Below are 19,391 nucleotides of genomic sequence, written 5' to 3'. Positions count from 1 at the left end.
CTCAAGCCCACTTGCTTCTTCTATTGTAACATAAATTATAGTTGAACAAACCCAATGAATTGGTATAATTAACCCTGCAATCCTAAAACCTATCAGTAGGGAGTAATAAAGCAACCCTAACCCCGATCACTTGAAGGGGTTAGGATGTGATAGTGGTGTCACTCCACACGGTTCCATAACCATGGAAGTTGGTGCTGTACTCTCTGAAAGAACAGGAGAAAGAGAGTAGTGGCAGAGATGAGCTGAACAAAGGCCCACTGGATTCCAGTTACTGATCATAGGCCTGTTTGCTGTAATAGCAAGGAGCTGGCACAGTAAAATCAACATTTTTGCTTACATACACCTTGCGCTTTGGCCAGCAAGAGAAGCTCCACTGCACCATTCAGCCCTGGCTTTTCTGACTAGCAGTTAGGATTGCTCTCTAAGCCCCATTTAAGACCGTGGTACTTATTTCTGAGTAAACATGCATCAGACTGCACTTTAACAAGTTTCAAACAACTTATGAAAAACCGGGCTGACTGACACACCTGACAGCCTCCATGCAGTCACCCTTGTGCTTGTTGCCTAAATAGGATTCACAAGGTGCAGCTGTTTGTATGAACTGTCACTGCGTGATACATGTTACTGCCATGACACACATAGTCACAACAGCCCGTTTATGAAATCTTCACATATCTAGGCCACAATCCCACTGGCAGTTCTGCATGCTCCAAGATAACACAGTGGCTCCTGGATGCACAAAGTTATCCTCAATCTCCAAAATCCAAGAATTTCCCCAAGGCCCAGGATTAACTTCTCTTCTAATGGGGGGGGGGGGACCATGTGTGCATAATTGATCTGTTTAGTCACATCTTACTCCACAAATACCAAAACGTTCTTCAAGATTCAGCACAATTAAGCCAGGAGGTGGCAAGATCCATTTCCCAGGTATTTCAGCTAGTACTGCACCAGAAGAAAAAACATAAAACAATGACACGGTTTGCAGATAAATACAATCTACAGGGAGGGTGGAGAGGAAAAGAAAGGAGTGTTGTGGGAGAAACCAGGCGAGGTGAAACCCTAAAGGAAATCCAGAAGTGACAAGCAACAGTCAACCAGAAAAGACAAGGCCTTGCAATATGTAAGCTTTCTGGGGGAAAGCCTATGCTGTGGATGAGAAACCTTAACCCAGGAAACATTCACACTCGATCACTGGTTGCCTTCAATACACAGAAAAAATAGGGTGTGTGTGTGTGTGGTTTTTTTGTGTGTGGTAGTTTTCCGGCCGATTGAAACAATAGGAGAAAACACCTGGGAGAAGAAGTGCCTGCAATTGAAAGCCGGCTGGACCGGCTCGCCTCTTCCTCTCGCAGGTGAGAGAGGGAAGCAGCACCTTGGCACAAACCTTGCCTCTCTCCAGAACCTGTCATGGGAAAGATGCGCGGAGGGCGGGTGGACGGCTGTGAGCGCCTGGCCCCGCCTTGTCGCCACCTGCGAGGCAAGGTGAGCCCCTTCCTCGATGGGGATGCCGCTCCCAGCGCATTTTGGGGGTGGTGATGGTGGGGGGCGCGGAGAGGAAGGGCGGCGGGCTGCTGCTGCCGCCTCTCCCCCCCCCCAAGCGGCGGAGGAAAAGAGGTGGGGCGAGGCAGGCAGGATCCGCCCGCACCTGTCACTCAGAAGGGCCCCTCACCAGCCTCTCCCCCTCCCCGGCCTCCCCCTCCCCCATCCCTTCCCTGCCCCTCACCAGGTGTCGCCCTTGCGGAGCGCCGTCTTGAGCAGCGCCGCGATGTCCGAGCGCTGGGTCTCCAGGTCCGCCGCGCCTCCCTCCGCCATGTCTCCCAGCCCCGCGGCGCCGGCGGCGGCAGCAGCTGCGAAAGTGACGGCGGCGGGAGAGGCGGCGGCGGCGGTGACAGGAGCGGCGGCGGCGGAGGCAGCGGCGGCGGCGGCAGGAGCGGGCCGCGCTGCATGCTGGGAGTGACGCCGCGCGGCGACCGGGGAAACGCCCTCCACGACCCCCTCCCACTTCGGCAACCCCATCGGCAGAAGCAGCGCGGGGGGGGGGAGAGAGGAGAGAAAGGGACGCAGGGAAAGAGCGGGGGAAGGTTGCGGAGAGGGAAAGGACGGCGCCTCTGGGACGCGAGCGCCACCGGGCGGGCGGGAGGCCTGCGGCAGCGGAGGGCATGCGAAGAGGAGCAGGGCTGTGTGGGATGCAGGGGGGGGGTAAGAGTCTTCGCCAATCGGGCGGCTCGGACTACAACTCCCATCAGCCCCAAGCCTCCGGGCTGATGGGAGTTGTAGTCTGGAGAAACCTATCGGGCGAGGGGTCGAGAAAAAAGGCTGGCCTAAAGCTGCTGATGGATGTGATGCTTCAGAGGCCGCTGCGGTGGGATCTTTAGCGTAATATGCGGGGTATTCCTGCAGCCCCCGCCAGCAGCAGGAGGCATATCTTGCCGTAGAATCACAGGATTGTAGAATGGGAAGGGACCCCCAGGGGTCATCTAGTCCAACCCCGTTGGAATGCAGGAATCTGAGTGTTGCCTGCAGAATCGGGCGCTGTTCATTCTTAATTTTAAGCGGATAATAATGATAACTTAAGGTGGCTTCATATGGTGATATCTGTGCGGCATGTGCATTTTAATAAAACGTAGCCGTGGTGGGGTTGGGAGTGGTAGTGGTGGTGGTAAGTAAATTAAATTAGAGGTGGTTAGGGAAGTTCATATCGACAAACTTGACGTCAAATGGGATGAGTAATGACTTTAAATGGCTTTAATTGAACCCATTTGCAAGGTGTTTGCTTTAAGCTGTTAGTTTCTGTAAGCCTCCAATAAAATCTCTAACATGAAAAATATAACTGAGTGCCATTGCCCATTACTATGTGAGAAGCAATTCACAGATAAGCAATTCATATTGTTTTCATTGGGGCTTGCTCCCAGATAAGTGTGGCTTGAAACACCAATCACTTTTATTTGTATACCCTCTACTCAAAAGTGGTTCGCAAAAGTGTAAATGCATAAAACTCGACCCACAGTACTTCTATATAAAATAGTGTTCAAAATAATTTCATAATAGCTTGGTTTTTTAAAACAACAACAACAGGAAAATCAAAAACCCATAAGTATTTAATAACACCTTCTGAGATGGCACCAACAGCAGAGAAGGACCATTCCTCAGTCCAGGTGCACAGGAATGCAAAGGAGCAGCTTCTAGCCTAGATGATAAACTGCAAAAGCTCCCTCCTCCCACATGGTGCATATGAGGCCCAACCAAATGTTATCCAGAATCATTTGTAGGATGCCTAAACAGCATGTCCGAGCCATTTACACTTGTACAGTTGCAGCAGGCCAAATTCTAAGTGGGATGACTGCGTATTTTGGAAGATACATTTACTGCACTATATACAGTTTCAGCCTGATTCTGTCCATGTTTACACAGAAGTAAGTACCACTGGGAGGCGGGTGGCGCTGTGGGTTAAACCACAGAACCTCTTGGGCTTGCCAATCGGAAGGTCGGCAGTTCGAATCCCCGCAATGGGGTGAGCTCCCGTTAGATAAATATGTACCGCTCCAGCGGGAAGGTAAACGGTGTTTCCATGCGCTGCTCTGGTTCGCCAGAAGCGGCTTAGTCATGCTGGCCACATGACCCGGAAGCTGTATGCTGGCTCCCTCGGCCAATAAAGTGAGATGAGCGCCGCAACCCCAGAGTCGTCCGTGACTGGACCTAATGGTCAGGGGTCCCTTTACCTTTAAGTCCCACTAGTCAATAGGACTTGTTCCTAAGTGCACATAAGATTACAGTGTAAGAAGAGCACAGGCCTCTTAGAAATGCTAGACACCTTCAGAAACTACTGCCCTTTCTTTTGCATCATCCAGCTGGACCAAATCTGTTTCCTTCTCCACCTTTCCTGGCTTCTTGAGACAGATTGCTGTGTGCCAAGCAGTACCTCAAGGAGATGCAAGTTTCATACTCAGCTTCCTGTGCCCGACACTTTCTTCCCTGCCCTATCATGCTCTAAGCTTGGAGGATAATTGAAAACTGCAGGACTGGAATAACTGCAAGCCCAAACGACTAGCAATAATGTGGCCTGGCTTCAGCTAGGTATTTGAGTAATCATAGGCAAACCCCACTCCACTACTGATCAGTCACAGCTCTGTTTTCTCATTCTGTTGATAGCTGTTGGTGCATAATCGTTTTGCATTAGTTGCACAATCTATTCTCCAGATACACTTAGTAAAATACAAATATATGAAATCAATAGCACACTTACATTCTGCTTTTCTTCCATCATGGAATTTAAGGAACAGAACATGAGATTCCCACAAGGTCTCTGTACAGATGCTGACCATAGTTGGAGCTGCTTAGGTTCAGCAAAGTGACCTGCATTATGTGACCAAGGACCCATGCCCTGAGATACAAAGCACAACATGTTTTGATTGGGAGTGCATTTTGCAGGAACTGAACCAGGGTCTGTGTTCCTTTGGGGGAAATGATGCATTGGCGGAGTTTGCAGCTGAAATATGATTTATTTGCACATATTTGCATCAGAGAAGGAAAACCTCTGATCCTAAATCTGCCTTGTGGGATACCTTCAGGAGAAGAAAAGGCTAAGGCGTAAACCCTACACAAATCCAGAGTAGAATCCCTGAGATGGTTGGGTGGTGTCTTGAACAACACCTTCCTGCAATTCCTGCAGCCAAGCTAGTGCCAAATGTATTGATCTGCTTCCCTTTGGTCCACATCAGCCAGTCTTGTCGTCTGGCCAACCCAGGTTTAAGCCCCACTGAGATCACTTCGGAACTGCAGCAAAAGCAACGTGGGAGGCAGCAGTTACAAGTTACCGGTCTCTGCAGCCACAGCAGCTGCTGTGATTCTCCAGTGGTTTGACTTCCCCTCTGGAGACGCACTCCACTGTCTCTTGAGACAGACAGATGCCAACAACACTTTACACCAGAAGCTTTCAATGGAGAGGGATTTCACAGCATCCACATCTCAGGAGAAGCCCATTCTTCACAGCAGGCCAGCCTTGGATTCCCTCTCTCCCAGCCTGCCTTCAACCGGTTCTCCAAGATGTTTCTTGGCTTCACAGCTGCTCCCCAACCTCTGCATTTCAAAAGGACACATTTTTCCTGTGTGAGGGACCAGGATTTTTCTCATCTTTGCATTCTCCGTCTTGTTGTTCTGCATATACCCTTCATCTCCTAATGCCCTCCTTCCGTTCTCCCTGCAACCTGTAGTTGCAGTTATGTTTTTCTGGGTTATTTGATCCACAAATGTTTTCCTGCCCTTATCTCCTAAGGCTGCTTGATCTTCTCCTGTGCAATGGCAAACATGGAGATGATTCGTGGGTGTGCTGCTGTGGCTGCGCTCACACCTTCCCCCTTGTGCAGCCAGCTACCACTGCACAATATCGCTTCCAGGCAGCTTGTCAGGAGCTTGTCCTACTCTCGAGTAGGACCCAGGCAGAGACACATGCCCGACTGGCCTGTTCCTTCTCTCCTGGTTGATCATTCTGGAGCTTCAAAAGCTTTCTTCTGCCCGAACATCACAGCGACCAATGCCAACAGACATCGGCACACTTAGGGATCCGCAGAGTCTTCGCAGCTTGCGTAACAGACCTCAGCAACTCAGCATTTTGGCTAATCCACTTTATTAACATATTAACACACACAGAGCACTGCAACATGGCTCTCTCTTTCTTTAGCATCAGACAGCAAAGAGAAAAAGAACAAAAGACAATAGTCGCACTTCACAGAACACAGTAATACAAACATCCTGTCTCTGTCACTTCCCACTCTGTGGAGTCAAAACATACACCATCATGTGAAAGGCAACAATCCCATGACTGCAATCACGGAGCAGGAATTCTAACAATGTTTACCTCAAGCCAGACTGGCCAGACCTGCAAATAGGGGGCGGTACCAGCCATGGCTGATTTTCCCACATTTTAGTTTAAGACGTAGAAAACTTTCAAGTTTAGAGCAACAGTTTAAAGTAGCATTTTGATTTAAGGTTTTCTACCTGCTGTGCTAAAGCATCATGGCCACAAGCAGTCTTCAAGACCATATTGCCCAGAATAACTCTTCCTCAGAGCAAGGGGAGAGAAGAGCTCTGGTGCAGCAACAAAAATGATTTTAAACTGGGAATGAAGTGGGGTGGCAGCAAATTCCTCCCGGCCAGTTCCTCACTGGGCCTGTGTGGGGCCCTCCAAAGCACGGGGCTTAGGATAAGCACCCCAATTCACCAGGCCATCAGCAGAACTGTACTTAAAAGGTAAAGGGACCCCTGACCATTAGGTCGAGTTGTGACAAACTCTGGGGTTGCAGCGCTCATCTCGCTTTATTGCCTGAGGGAGCCGGCATACAGCTTCCGGGTCATGTGGCCAGCATGACTAAGCCGCTTCTGGTGAACCAGAACAGCTCATGGAAACGCCGTTTACCTTCCCGCCGGAGCGGTATCTATTTATCTACTTGCACTTTGATGTGCTTTCAAACTGCTAGGTTAGCAGGAGCTGGGACCGAACAACGGGAGCTCACCCCGTCGTGGGGATTCGAACCGCCGACCTTCTGATTGGCAAGTCCTAGGCTCTGTGGTTTAACCCACAGCGCCACCCACATCCCTGTACTTACTTTGCAGAAATTAGGATTGAATGAGCTGCTGTACTGATGTTCTCATCTGGCAAATGCTGAAGGGTCAGCACCTGCTTCTCACCTATTCTGTGTTTGGCAGGAGGAATCTGTAGCATCTGCACTGAGTTCCATCTCAGTTGCCATATGGGAAAGAGCTTAGTGCAGGTGGCCCTGATGAGTTCCTCTTTCAAAGCACAGGCTGCTAGGGATTTGCTTTAAGCCAGGAATCAGACCCTGGTTTCCTAACCTCATAAGAAAGTTGAGATTAAAATGCAGTCTCTGAGTTTGGACATGGCAATAAAGTGTGATTTAAACCAGGGGTGAGGAATTTTTTTTGATGCCATTTGCCAAATGGGCAGGGCTTCTGACTTATCAATTATGTGATGCCACATCGCGTAATTGCCAGGTGGACAGCTTTGTTTATATCAGAAACTGTTAAGTTGTGGGTGAACATATCGGACGACACAGCGATTCTTCAAACAGCTCTTGTTTATTCACAGGCCAGAACAGAACTGAACTGAAGGGTTCAGCCAGCCTGCTTATATAGAGCTCCACTACAACGCAACAGTAACCATTTTCTGTAACTATCCAATCACTGAACGTCACTTCCGATCCCTTATTTGCATATGTGGACCTGAACTATCTACAGTATCCCCCTGCTGGCCCAGGGTGAGAACTTCAGTACATAACAGAAACCACTAATCTCTTTTTCTGTAAAAGGAAAATATCACTTAGCTTGGGAAAAGAAAGGAAATTTGGTTGCAGGTCATTGTAAGCCTTATGAAAAGCAAACACAAGAAAGGAGTGGAGTGGCTACATGGTCTTCCTTAGAAGCAAACAACTTCCTTTATTCGTCTACTCTTTTTCTGTAGTCTATAAAGAACGAGTGACTAACTGCACGGGCTATATCAGATAACAATTGGGTCTAATTAGTGTGAGTATTAAGATATTCTTCCTTAATAGATGCCAGACAAAAGCTATTATAGATGCTATATTCATAGACTGCACCATTAGAATAGAAAATATTGATTTTCATTTTTGCCATATAGCAGAAGGGAATGGAAAAGCTGATAACGTCAGAGCTATCCCCCTCTTTTAACTGTGTGTGATCTTATCTTCCCAAACACCAGTTGTAATTAAATTTTGTAGAATATGTTCATTCACGTTGCCTCTGAAACGTGAGGGAAAGGATGAATTCAGATATTCACTGAAATCAGCCCTGTTGGTTTGGATTGCTGTTTTCTTGTGGAGGGGAGAGGTCTTTAGTGCTCTTCTGGGAAATTTGTGTGTTCAGGAGAGCTGTTTTTGATCAGAGTTCAACAAGTACTAGAGTCTGTTACATCCGTACCTTAAAGTGATAAGTTAAATGTATGTAAAATGCTGCATTTGAATGCTTTGTATTTAGAATGTTGTAAAGAGAAGTTTGGGACATGGGTGGCGCTGTGGGTTAAACCACAGAGCCTAGCACTTGCCGATCAGAAGGTCGGCATTTCGAATCCCCGCAATGGGGTGAGCTCCCGTTGCTCGGTCCCTGCTCCTGCCAACCTAGCAGTTCGAAAGCATGTCAAAGTGCAAGTAGATAAATAGGTACTGCCCCGGCGGGAAGGTAATCGGCATTTCCGTGCGCTGCTCTGGTTCGCCAGACGCAGCTTAGTCATGCTGGCCACATGACCTGGAAGCTGTATGCCAGCTCCCTTGGCCATTAAAGCGAGATGAGCGCTGCAACCCCAGAGTCGGTCATGACTGGACTTAATGATCAGGGGTCCCTTTACCTTTACCTTTAAAGAGAAGTTTACCATAAAAGAGGTTCCACTCTGGATGAAAACAGAAAGCTGGTGTTTTCTTTTCCATTTCAGTGAAATAAACTACTGAATTCAGTGAAGATATTATTCCTAAAATAAATGGGGTTAGGATTACAGCCTTAATGACTCAACTATGCTTAAAACTGAGTTGCAAGTGTGCTATAGAAATGCTCAGTTTGAAAATCAAGTGGATTTTGACAGTTTCTTATTTTCAAATAGCATTTTTGCCTGTTAGGTAGACACACTAGTATATGGAATGAGGCTGTGTATATGTAACTTCAGAGAACACTGTCTTCTGAAGCCTGGTTCTCATAAATAGCACATGAGGAGCGAAATCTCTTTCTGGACTGCAGTGTCGGCTCTCATGGTTGAATGTCAGAGGCCAGGTCAAAGGATTCTGGCAGACTCCTTTCTCTTTCTCTCTCTTTGCTAACATTTCTAACTCTATGGATGAATTTGCTGCTTCCTTGCATGGAAGGCCATTTCAACCCAGTGACGCCTCAAGTTCAGTCTTGAAGTGGTAGCAGTCCAAAGACAGGTTTATCTCTTTTATAAGAAATAATATTTAGGAATAGACTGGCATGCAAAACCAAACATTTTATGCTGGGGGAAAGTGGCCCTTCAATAAGCAGCCTCAATCACCATTGGGTCTTTCCTTTTTCTCCAAGCTCTAGTGATGCATTCGTGTTGATTTATCTTTTATTTGTTGATGACGGATTAACAGTGGAACCAGAAATGTTTCTCAGTGTTTTCTGGTTTTTGATAGCATTTGTGAAACCTGGATTACTAACTATGCCAATAAGGAAAGCATCTTGATAACTAAAACCAGAGTAATTTTGAGATGAGTAGGATGGTTAAGGTGGGACCTGCAATGTCAAACCGTTTTATTTTGTATGCAAGACATAATGGGCACAATTCTAGGCTCTGTTCCATGGAGCCTAAATTGCTGTTTTATCTTTTGTTTGGATCAATTGTTTCCAAATGGGGCCCTCATTATCATAACAACAACAACAACAACAACAACAAATTTATTATTTATACCCCACCCATCTGGCTGGGTTTCCCCAGCCACTCTGGGTGGCTTCCAACCACATATTAAAAACACAATACAGCATCAAACGGTATGGATGCGGGTGGCGCTGTGGGTAAAACCTCAGCGCCTAGGACTTGCCGATCACATGGTCGGCGGTTCGAATCCCCGTGGCAGGGTGATCTCCCGTCGTTTGGTCCCAGCTCCTGCCCACCTAGCACTTCGAAAGCACCCTTAAGTGCAAGTAGATAAATAGGTACCGCTTTATAGCGGGAAGATAAATGGCATTCCGTGCGCTGCTCTGGTGCCGGTTCACCAGAGCAGCTTCGTCACGCTGGCCACGTGACCCGGAAGTGTCTGCGGACAGCGCTGGCTCCCGGCCTCTAGAGTGAGATGAGCGCACAACCCTAGAGTCTGTCAAGACTGGCCCGTACGGGCAGGGGTACCTTTACCTTTTACAGCATCAAACATTAAAAACTTCCCTAAGCAGGGCCGCCTTCAGATGTCTTTTAAAATTAAGATAGTTGCTTATTTCCTTGATGTCTGATGGAAGGGCGTTCCACAGGGCGGGCGCCACTACCGAGAAGACCCTCTGCCTGGTTCCGTGTAACTTCTCGCAGTGAGGGAACCGCCAGAAGGCCCTCAGCACTGGATCTCAGTGTCTGGGCTGAACGATGGGGGTGGAGATGTTCCACTATCAGAACCCCTTCTATGTCTTCTCTCATCCTCTATAGTAAAATATGTCTTTAACAGAATAAAATATGTAGGACTCCCGGCACAGGAAAAAAAAGAGAGAGAATCTTCCCATCTGCTTAGTTATATAATTCCTGTTTACTGATGATATGATGAAAGTCTTGCAGCAATATTCTTACATGACCTAAGGAAAGGCAAATGCCGCCATGCCAGTGGATAACCACATGGGGGCAGCAACGGTCCAACTATTGTAAACTGCAGCTACAGATAAGGCAAATAAAAGTTGGGCAGGGTTTTTCGTTGTTGTTTATTGTTTATTACTGTAACATGATAGGGATTGAACTGCAGGAGAGGTAGAGGGCAATGTTCCTTAGTCAGCTTCTCACTTAGTGTGCATTCCGTATGGGATACATAACAAATTTACTGAGGTTTTGCCCAGGCAGATGGTCACCAGTTATGTTGTTATATGAAGAAGTGTTTGATTTACTGTGCAATATGTTTAATTAAAGCTGAAGATGGATCAGTAAACAATGATAATGAAGCAACTGAAGTTAGATTAAGATAAACACTTAATATACCCCCATTAGGCCATTTTTTAAACTTGTTTCCCCACCTTGTTCTATTTCTCTCTACCTAGCTTCCTTGTCACTATATATATTCATCTTGCTAGTCATTGTTAATATTTATTTCATTTCATTTGAATATCCTGCACATTCATATAAAATATCACAAGGGCGGTATGCAGCCTAACCCCACCGTTAGTAAAAACCAACGTGTTTCCAATGATGAACCATGTCCACATGGCGTTATCTCAAATACATCTGCATCCTTAGTCAAGCTGTCAATGCTTTTGCTTGGGGTAAAGACACCCCCACCATCAACGCCCCCCCCCCCGTGTTTACAAAAGCAGAAACGAATCTGACACTCATGAAGCTGTGCTGATGGGAAAAGCTAGGGGTGCAAGCAAACTGTGAAATGCACCTGAGGGCAAAAAAACTTCACTTAACTCTAACGAGATAATTATGAACACCCCCCCCTGCAAAGCTCATATCTCTAAGGAAACATGATTCTCACTGTGCCATTATTGATGATTAACTTCAGATGGATTGAGTCCTGTGATGGTTCAAGAATACTGTCTGATGAAAAATAAACAAGCAATGGCAGAAGAGTCACGAGTCTGTCTTTGCTTCCGCTGCTTCTCTCCCCCCCCCCAAGCCATTTTGCCGTGGTTTCTGCAGCAATGTTTTGGGGAGAGGGTTTGATGAAGGCCAAATTTCCCCTGGGTTTCCGGAACAGAGGTTAAAGTGAAAAAAGAGGTGTTTGGAGGCTGTGATGCCTATAACAATATTAAATGAATAACCTCTATTGTGTAGGTTATGAAGTTTGAAAATGTGTAACATAAGTTTGTGAGACATTATGCCTGCATAAATAGTTATGTTTTAACATAAGATCACTTTAAATGTTTTTTTCTTGGGGGGGGGGGAGAACCTCTTTGGCATTTGTACCAAAGAAACAAAAGCCCTTATAATTCTTAACTTTCAGAGTTCATTTCCAGGCGCACAGAGGCAAACGTTTGCATTTTTTTGAGCTTTCTACTTGTTATAGGGAACTTCATAAATGATGTACTAACACATGTTTAGATTCCACTTGGACATCAACATATCATCAGAATGATCTCCCAAATATGGCCATGTCTAGATATAATATGGAAGATACCCACTACAAACAAACTGGTTTTATTATTACCGTATTTTTCGCTCTATAAGACGCACCAGACTACAAGATGCACCTAGTTTTTGGAGGAGGAAAACGAGAAAAAAAAATAGTCTGAATCTCAGAAGCCAGAACAGCAAGAGGGATCGCTGCGCAGAGAAAGCAGCGATCCCTCTTGCTGTTCCGGCTTCTGGGATAGCTGCACAGCCTGCATTCTCGCCATAAGACGCACAGACATTTCCCCTTACTTTTGAGGAGGGGAAAAGTGAGTCTTATAGAGCAAAAAATACGGCAATTGCCTCCACCAAGGATTTGTAATTGCATCCTTCCCTTCCTCCAAGATGCACACTTAAGTAGGAAAGTGGCAGAGGGAGAGGTGCATTTTTGCATAAGGCCACTTAGGGAAGTTTTTTTACTTGAAAAGGATTTGAACTCAGATCTTCCCAGCTCTGTGTCCATGTCCTGTCTTCAGGACTTCACTGGCTCTTACTCTAGCCACTTCTCCGATTTCAAATTCCGTAAAACATAAGTGAGCCACACTCATTAAAATAGTTTAAGCAATTCTGTGTGGAGCTCCTTGAAAACGATTTCCGTGTAAATTACAATCCTAGCTGCAATCTTATAACAAAGGTGTTGTGAAGATTACTTTTAAAAAATGTATGGGAAGTGTTTCAAACATACAGAACTAAAGGGAAATATCAATGCTAAGCATTACTATTTTCTGCTTCATCTGCTGCTTCTGTTTTTCTGTCTAAAGAATTAAGGCTTGCTTTAACAGTATAGTATTCATTTTGCTTTGTTTTGTTAGTTTCCCTCCTCGCTCTGGTTAACGTGTTATTTTCATGTTTACTTTTTTGTGTTAATGACTTTTCATTGTTTACATTTCCAATGTACTGATGGGTTCTGTACTCTTGGCCCATTAATTTTCATTTTTTCTGGCACATCTGTTGTAGCCAGATGGCATGGGGTTGCCTTTATGTAGCTGGAATAAGCCCAGAAGTGGATGGAAAGTTAATCTGAAGACTTTGTTAAAAATATAAACAGAAAATATTTCCTGTTCTGAGAACTTAACTATGTGGACTCTAGAATTCAAATCTAGGCAGTTTCTAGATTTTTCTTTTTTTATGCCCCATGTCTTCTGTTAGTTGCCAGCTGCCCAACTGGATTTTTTTTTTAAAAAAAATACTCCTCCAGAACAAATTACCATCCTGTACCCAGATATAACATTTGTTTGAAACAGCAGCGTAGCGGTGTATAGTTCCAGATATTAAGGTTAAACCAATATACTGTAGTATTCCTAATACACTTGCAAATGTTAAGCCTTCTCCAAATAGTTAATGCAAACATTTAAACTGCCGACTCCATCAGTAAGGCTATCCTTGCAGGTATCTTGGAGTAATGGCTCAATTCATCATTAATCTGCAAGTCGGCATTGTACCTGCATCTGTGACAAATTTGGTTTGTTCAACAGCTTTTTGAAATGCAACCCTCTAATGTATCCAACTTAGTTTATTAGGGCATTTGATCAATGCAACTAACTTGGCATAAACCCAACTTTTCCAGTTTAAGTGGATTGTGGATTGGATTGGCACAAACCCAACTTTTCCAGTTTAACTGATACAACATAACAATCCCATGCAGTCTCATAATTGTGTTTTTATAAAAAGCAAACCAACATTTCCGCCCCTTTAGATTAAGCACACCGCAGTCCAAACCCCCAGATCTGCTGGGATGGTGAGGTTAGGATCCAGTTGCCTTGGGTTATCCTAGCTGAGCCAGGGTTAGGTAAAGGTAAAGGGTAAAAAGGATCCCTGATCATTAGGTCCAGTCATGGCCGACTCTGGGGTTGCAGCGCTCATCTCGCTTTATTGGCCAAAGGAGCCGGCGTACAGCTTATGGGTCATGTGGCCAGCATGACTAAGCCGCTTCTGGCGAACCAGAGCAGCGCACAGAAATGCCGTTTACCTTCCCGCCAGAGTGGTACCTATTTATCTACTTGCACTTTGACGTGCTTTCAAACTGCTAGGTGGGCAGGAGCAGGGACCAAACAACAGGAGCTCACCCCGTCGTGGGGATTCGAACCACCGACCTTATGACTGGCAAGCCCTAGGCTCTGTGGCTTAACCCACAGCACTACCCGCGTCCCGAGCCAGAGTTACACTCACATAAATTCTCCATCCTGGCTCACCAGAGACTATGCTGGCAGGAAATGCCTACCTCAGCTGAGCCAGGGCTATGCCCCAGCTCAACCACACAAAAGGAGCATTTCAGGGAGTGATAGGGCATTGAAAAAACAAGTTACACTGGTTCCAAATCTCCTTCAGTTCACAGAAATGCTTTAGCGAACCAGCAGAGATGACACTGCCCATCTGTGCTCACCTTTAAAAACTATCACAGCTTTTTGAGCAGGCAACAGGTTCTGCATGTCATATACAGTCCTAGGAACATGAGTGACCCATGAATGAATGTACAAGGAGGTGGCAGCAGCCGAGTAGAGACAGTGGATCCCTGATCTGGCCTATACCTAGATGCGCATTCATACTGAATTCTATTTGGAGTGGGTGTTTGCAGACTTTGTTGGCATCCATCTGTCTCGGGAGACAATGAAGGAGTGCGCCTTTAGGGGTGAAGTCAAACCATTGGAGATTTACAGGTCTTGCTGTGACTTTAGAGACTGATAAGGGAGAGACATGTTTTGCTGCAGTTGGGGCAGATGAAGGCATCCAGTTGTTCTGCTGCAGATGTACCATGGTGCTTCTTCTTTCTCTGCTCCTCCCAGCAGTTCGCAGATTACGGGTCAATAAACCTATGTTGTTTATTAGGGCAATTTGTGAGCTGCAGTTGGCAAGCTTGGCTGCAAGGTTAGCTTTCTTCTTTGGTGTTATAAATATTATAAATCAGAAAAATTAATTGATTTCCCCCCCTTGTTTATGTGTAAAAGTAACTGGCGTGTCTCTAGAATGGTGTAATTATTATCACCAGCACCAATGTGTTGCAGTGTTTTTGATTTTTCTATTTATCAGTTCATCTTTTCTGGAATATCATCTCCACATCATTAACATATTTTTATATGCTCTCAATATTCATTCATGGGTTGTTTACTTTTTGGTCTGGTGTGTAGAAAATGCCAAGGACTGCATACAGAAGGGATTAGACCTTGACATTCATAGGATAGCTTTCAAAATTATTTTCGTCTCCACTCTTTTTGCCCCTTCCACTACAACTTTCTCCCTGTGCAACCTTGAAACACCTTAACAGGCAGCACCTTTTCTTTCCGTGGAACCTTAAAAAAATATTATTCCATCTCCAGTTTTACTATGCTTGTTTTCTATGAAAGATTTCTACGTTTGTTGGCTTAAAAACTGTTGGTTCAAGGAACAAATGTAAGTATAAAAGGAGAATTCTAAGATCCAAATTTGGGGGAAGTACGCTTTGGTGAGAAAATCCTGGCAGCGATTTAAAATTGATTTAAAATCACAAAATATGCAGCAAAGTAAAACATGGGCATATAGACTGTTAGACCTTTAAAATATGTCCTTGTGAGCTGCAGAACTTCCCTCTTCATCTAGCATAGGAATAAAAACACACCTTTGGTCAGTTAAAAAGGGTTTACTTACAAACTCTTCAAAGGTCAGATTCATGTGCTTCTGAAAGTTGCACAGGCAGTAAAACTTGGCCTTTTACAGTGGTAAAAGTTCCTAAATTATTGGTACAGTAATAATAATAATACTATATTTATACCCCACCCATCTGACTGGGTTTCCCAGGAACACAAAAATGCCTTGTGAAAACTATGCAGCTAAGCTAGAACAAGCAGTTTAGCCTGGAAGATGAACTATAGGCTTGATTGCTCATTTCTTCCCAAGGTGAGGGGCAATGACCTAGCTAAGCCTGGCAGGACAGCTTACTCTATGGCATTAACGCCTTCATGCATTAATTATACTTAAGTATGTTGGTTACATGAGTCTGGCTATCCCACAAAAACACGCTGTATAAAATAAATATACACCTTAAGCAGTGTGTATTCTGCAATGGGCTCCTTTAGGGTTGAAGAGTGGGGGGTAGAAATTTATTGATATACAGTGGTGCCCCGCAAGACGAATGCCTCGCAAGACGGAAAACTCGCTAGACGAAAGAGTTTTCCGTTTTGGAGGTGCTTCGCAAAACGAATTTCCTATGGGCTTGCTTCGCAAGACGAAAATGTCTTGCGAGTTCCTGCGGGTTTTCTCCCCCTTCCCCCCCTTTTTCTAAGCCGCTAAGCTGCTTATCAGCTGATCCGATAAGCCGATAAGCTGCTAAAAGCCGCTAATAGCGCTAATCCATCAATGGGCTTGCTTCGCAAGACGAAAAAACCGCTAGACGAAGAGAATCACAGAACCGATTATTTTCGTCTTGCGAGGCACCACTGTATTTTGTGTGCCATACATATCTAACAACACAAGTTATTTGCTGTTTGTGTTCCAACTCACTGTGTGAATGAGTCTCTGCCACATGGCTTGTTGCCATGCCACTATGTGTGGTTTAGAAAGAAGAAAAAAAGCCACTGGCCCAGTTACCCCAGCACTAGTGATGCTTTATTGCTTTATATCATCTATAGATTTTGTTACACGTTTAATTAAATAACCTGAAGACTCTCCCACAGAATATTGTTTAGTTGCAGTGTCTTTCTACTTGAAAGTCTTGTGCCATTTTGGAAGATAACTTTCTTTTGTGGTGTTGGGGATACACAGTTGTGTATTTAAGCAACCAGTCACCTGGTTTGAGTAAACTTGAGTCCCCTTTTGCCAATAAGGAAAATAATTCAGAACTATTTCAGAATGCAAATGCCCATTGTTTTTCCTGAAAGGGTAAAAGTTGCCCCTTTGCTAATTCTCTTGACACACCCAGCTTGGAGTATTTAAAGATGATCACCTACCTGTTAATATTTTTAATCAAATTATGTTTTAGGATGAGGGTACTAGACAACATCCTCGCTGAAACTAATTTCAAATCCCACCCCTTCATCCTGGGGTGAGGATTGCAATTACTGTTTTTGGGTTCAGTGGAAAGTGATAGCGTCAGGGTGTACATCCATTTGTAATTATCATTATTGTGCTCCTCAGGTACTCTCAGAGCATCATCAAACATGAACACCAGTAATAATGTTTATAACAGCATTTTAAGGCAGCAGGTAATGCTTCCTTATGAATACATATGAGCTCATAAATATGTATTATTCCGATTTATATTCTGGGCTGAAACATAGAGGGTTAAGAGCAAAAACATGCTCTACTTTTTTTCCTCTCTTCCCTCTGTCTTATTTACTATATTCATGGTCACTAAAGATATTAAATGCTGTGATCCTCCCCAAAACTTTAGTATATGAAATAATAAAGATCTGAACAAGTAAGCAGATAATGCAGAAACTGGATTGCATCAATAAATAAATGCACAATTTGTTTCATAGGGGAACACGAAGTGTCTCTTTCTATAGGAAACTAATCTGCATCATTTCATGTTCGGGCATAATTAGTTGTGCCAGGATGTTGATGGAGATCTACATTCAATTGCACATTTGACGGGGCTTCCATTAAAAAGCTGTGCAGTGCAGATAGATGTGGATTCATATATGTATCCGATTCATGACTTTGTGTTCTGATCCAGAAAGTTGTATCTGCTTATGTGAATGGGTCTTCTTAGCTGGATTGGGCTCAAAACTTTTGAGCAATTCTTTGTTTGAGAACTCCATTCTAATGGGATGGAGTTACCTGGCTCCTTATGATCTGACAACTTTTTAATAAAAAAAAAGAACCCACCAGGATTTGTGAAGCCTGTGTCTAAAATGACACTTTACAGATTACAAAAATGGTATCTGGAGAGATAATAAATGGTACCATGAATCTCCACAGTGAAAACTAATCCTTCTTGCTGATGAGTTATCATGTCTTCTTACACAATTTCTTCCTGCTGAAAGAGTCGTAAGAAACACTCATTTCCTTTCTGCTAACCATTTTAATTGCTTTGTCTAAGTCCTTGCAAGCGTAGGATCACTTTTTTCTCCCTTTGTTTGCTTAATTATAGAATGGAAGTGCTGCCAAAGTAATTTATAATTAAATACACGGCAACGATGGCTTCTTTTAAGAATTCCCTCGTGAGGAAGAATTGAGGAACTAAAAGTTAAATTTAAATTGACAGTGTACAAATGTTTTTATAACAACTTAAGATGTTGAATTTAAAATTTGAGATTTATGAACCACATTTAAGTACATTCATGGCATCGCAGGATCTCATTCACATTTGCTTATTGAAGACTGACTTTGGGGCTGATTCTGCGAGATACTAAAGACTGAGACGCAGCAGCTCCTGGAATTAAGGCTGCCATCCTAACCCCACTTACTTGGGAGTAAGAGCCATTTAATTCAGTTAGGCTTACTTTTGAGTAGATGCATATAGCACTGTGCTGAAGGAATTCAGCTTGAGAATAAGTGACAATTGCATCTTTACTAGAGCTGGACCTGTTTTCAGAGTTACTGCCAATGTAACTTCTAGGAGAGGCAAATCCCCAACTGTAGCTCTAGCCTGTTGGCACTAAAGAAACAACTACTACCTTATGCTACAGTTGCCATATTTCAAAAAATAAAATTCCTGGCACCCGCAAAGAAACCCACCAAAATTGTTAAGGTTTTCTTTGGTGAAACCTACCCCCAAAATAGTTATTTTAAGCTTTTTTTGAGCTGTTTCTGATGCTTTTTCGGCAAAAAAGCTTAACTATAGAAAATACATTTTGGAGGTTTAAATCAATACAGTGGTACCTTGGGTTACATGCGCTTCAGGTTACATATGCTTCAGGTTGCAGACTCTGCTGACTCAGAAATATTACCTTGGGTTAAGAACTTTGCTTCAGGATGAGAACAGAAAAATCGTGCAGCAGCGGTGCAGCGGCAGCAGGAGGCCCCATTAGATAAAGTGGTGCTTCAGGTTAAGAACAGCTTCAGATTAAGAACAGACCTCCAGAACGAATTAAGCTCTTAACCCAAGGTACCACTGTAATTAAATACTAGATCTTATTCTAACTGCCGCCGCTAAAAAACTTCCAGTTTTTGCTGTCACCTGACATATTGCAAGTCTACCTTATGCCAGTGTTGTCTGATAATAATGATGATAGGGGATGGGTGTTACTGAGGAGCTCAGACCTGCTGTCAATTAAAGTTTGCTCCTAGCCTTTTTTTGCTTCTGAACCCTCCCACATTGCCTGGGAACAGTATTCAGAGCCAAAAGCTGATGAGCACAGCGTAAGAAAGCTACAGCTGGTAATCTGCGGTTAATATTTCAAGGCAGTATGCAACATAGGAAAATAAAACAAATAAAAGTGTCCATAGAAAAACATCATTAAAAACACTGATAAATACTGATTGGTTAAAAGAGAAAATTCATATTACGAAGGCCTGTCTAAACATGATAGTTTTCAGAAGACATCTGAAGGGAGGGAGAGTTGGCTCCTACGGAACCTCTATTGGTAGGGAGTTTCACAGGGCAGGATCTGTCCCTAGTGAAGGCCAACCAAACTTCAGG

General features: G+C 44.2%; 1 protein-coding gene across 4 annotated transcripts in view; it reads right to left on the bottom strand.

The window, feature by feature from the left end:
• USP15 (ubiquitin specific peptidase 15) overlaps window positions 1–1,918 on the bottom strand; it is a 49,199-nt gene extending 47,281 nt beyond the window's left edge. For 2 of the 4 annotated variants that reach the window (XM_082239541.1, XM_082239543.1), the window contains exon 1: window positions 1,724–1,916. In XM_082239541.1, coding sequence (XP_082095667.1) covers window positions 1,724–1,812 — 89 coding nt within the window. In that variant the 5' untranslated portion in view covers window positions 1,813–1,916. Of the gene's footprint in view, window positions 1–1,723 lie in introns of all 4 variants that reach the window. The other 2 variants (XM_082239540.1, XM_082239542.1) reach the window with 2 other exon arrangements.
• Between the last annotated feature and the right edge of the window lie 17,473 nt (window positions 1,919–19,391).

The sequence above is a fragment of the Podarcis vaucheri genome (assembly GCF_965113315.1).
Source record: "Podarcis vaucheri genome assembly, chromosome: 10".
NCBI classification, from domain to species: Eukaryota; Metazoa; Chordata; class Lepidosauria; order Squamata; family Lacertidae; genus Podarcis; species Podarcis vaucheri.
This window is presented reverse-complemented; position numbering and strand designations above follow the sequence as displayed.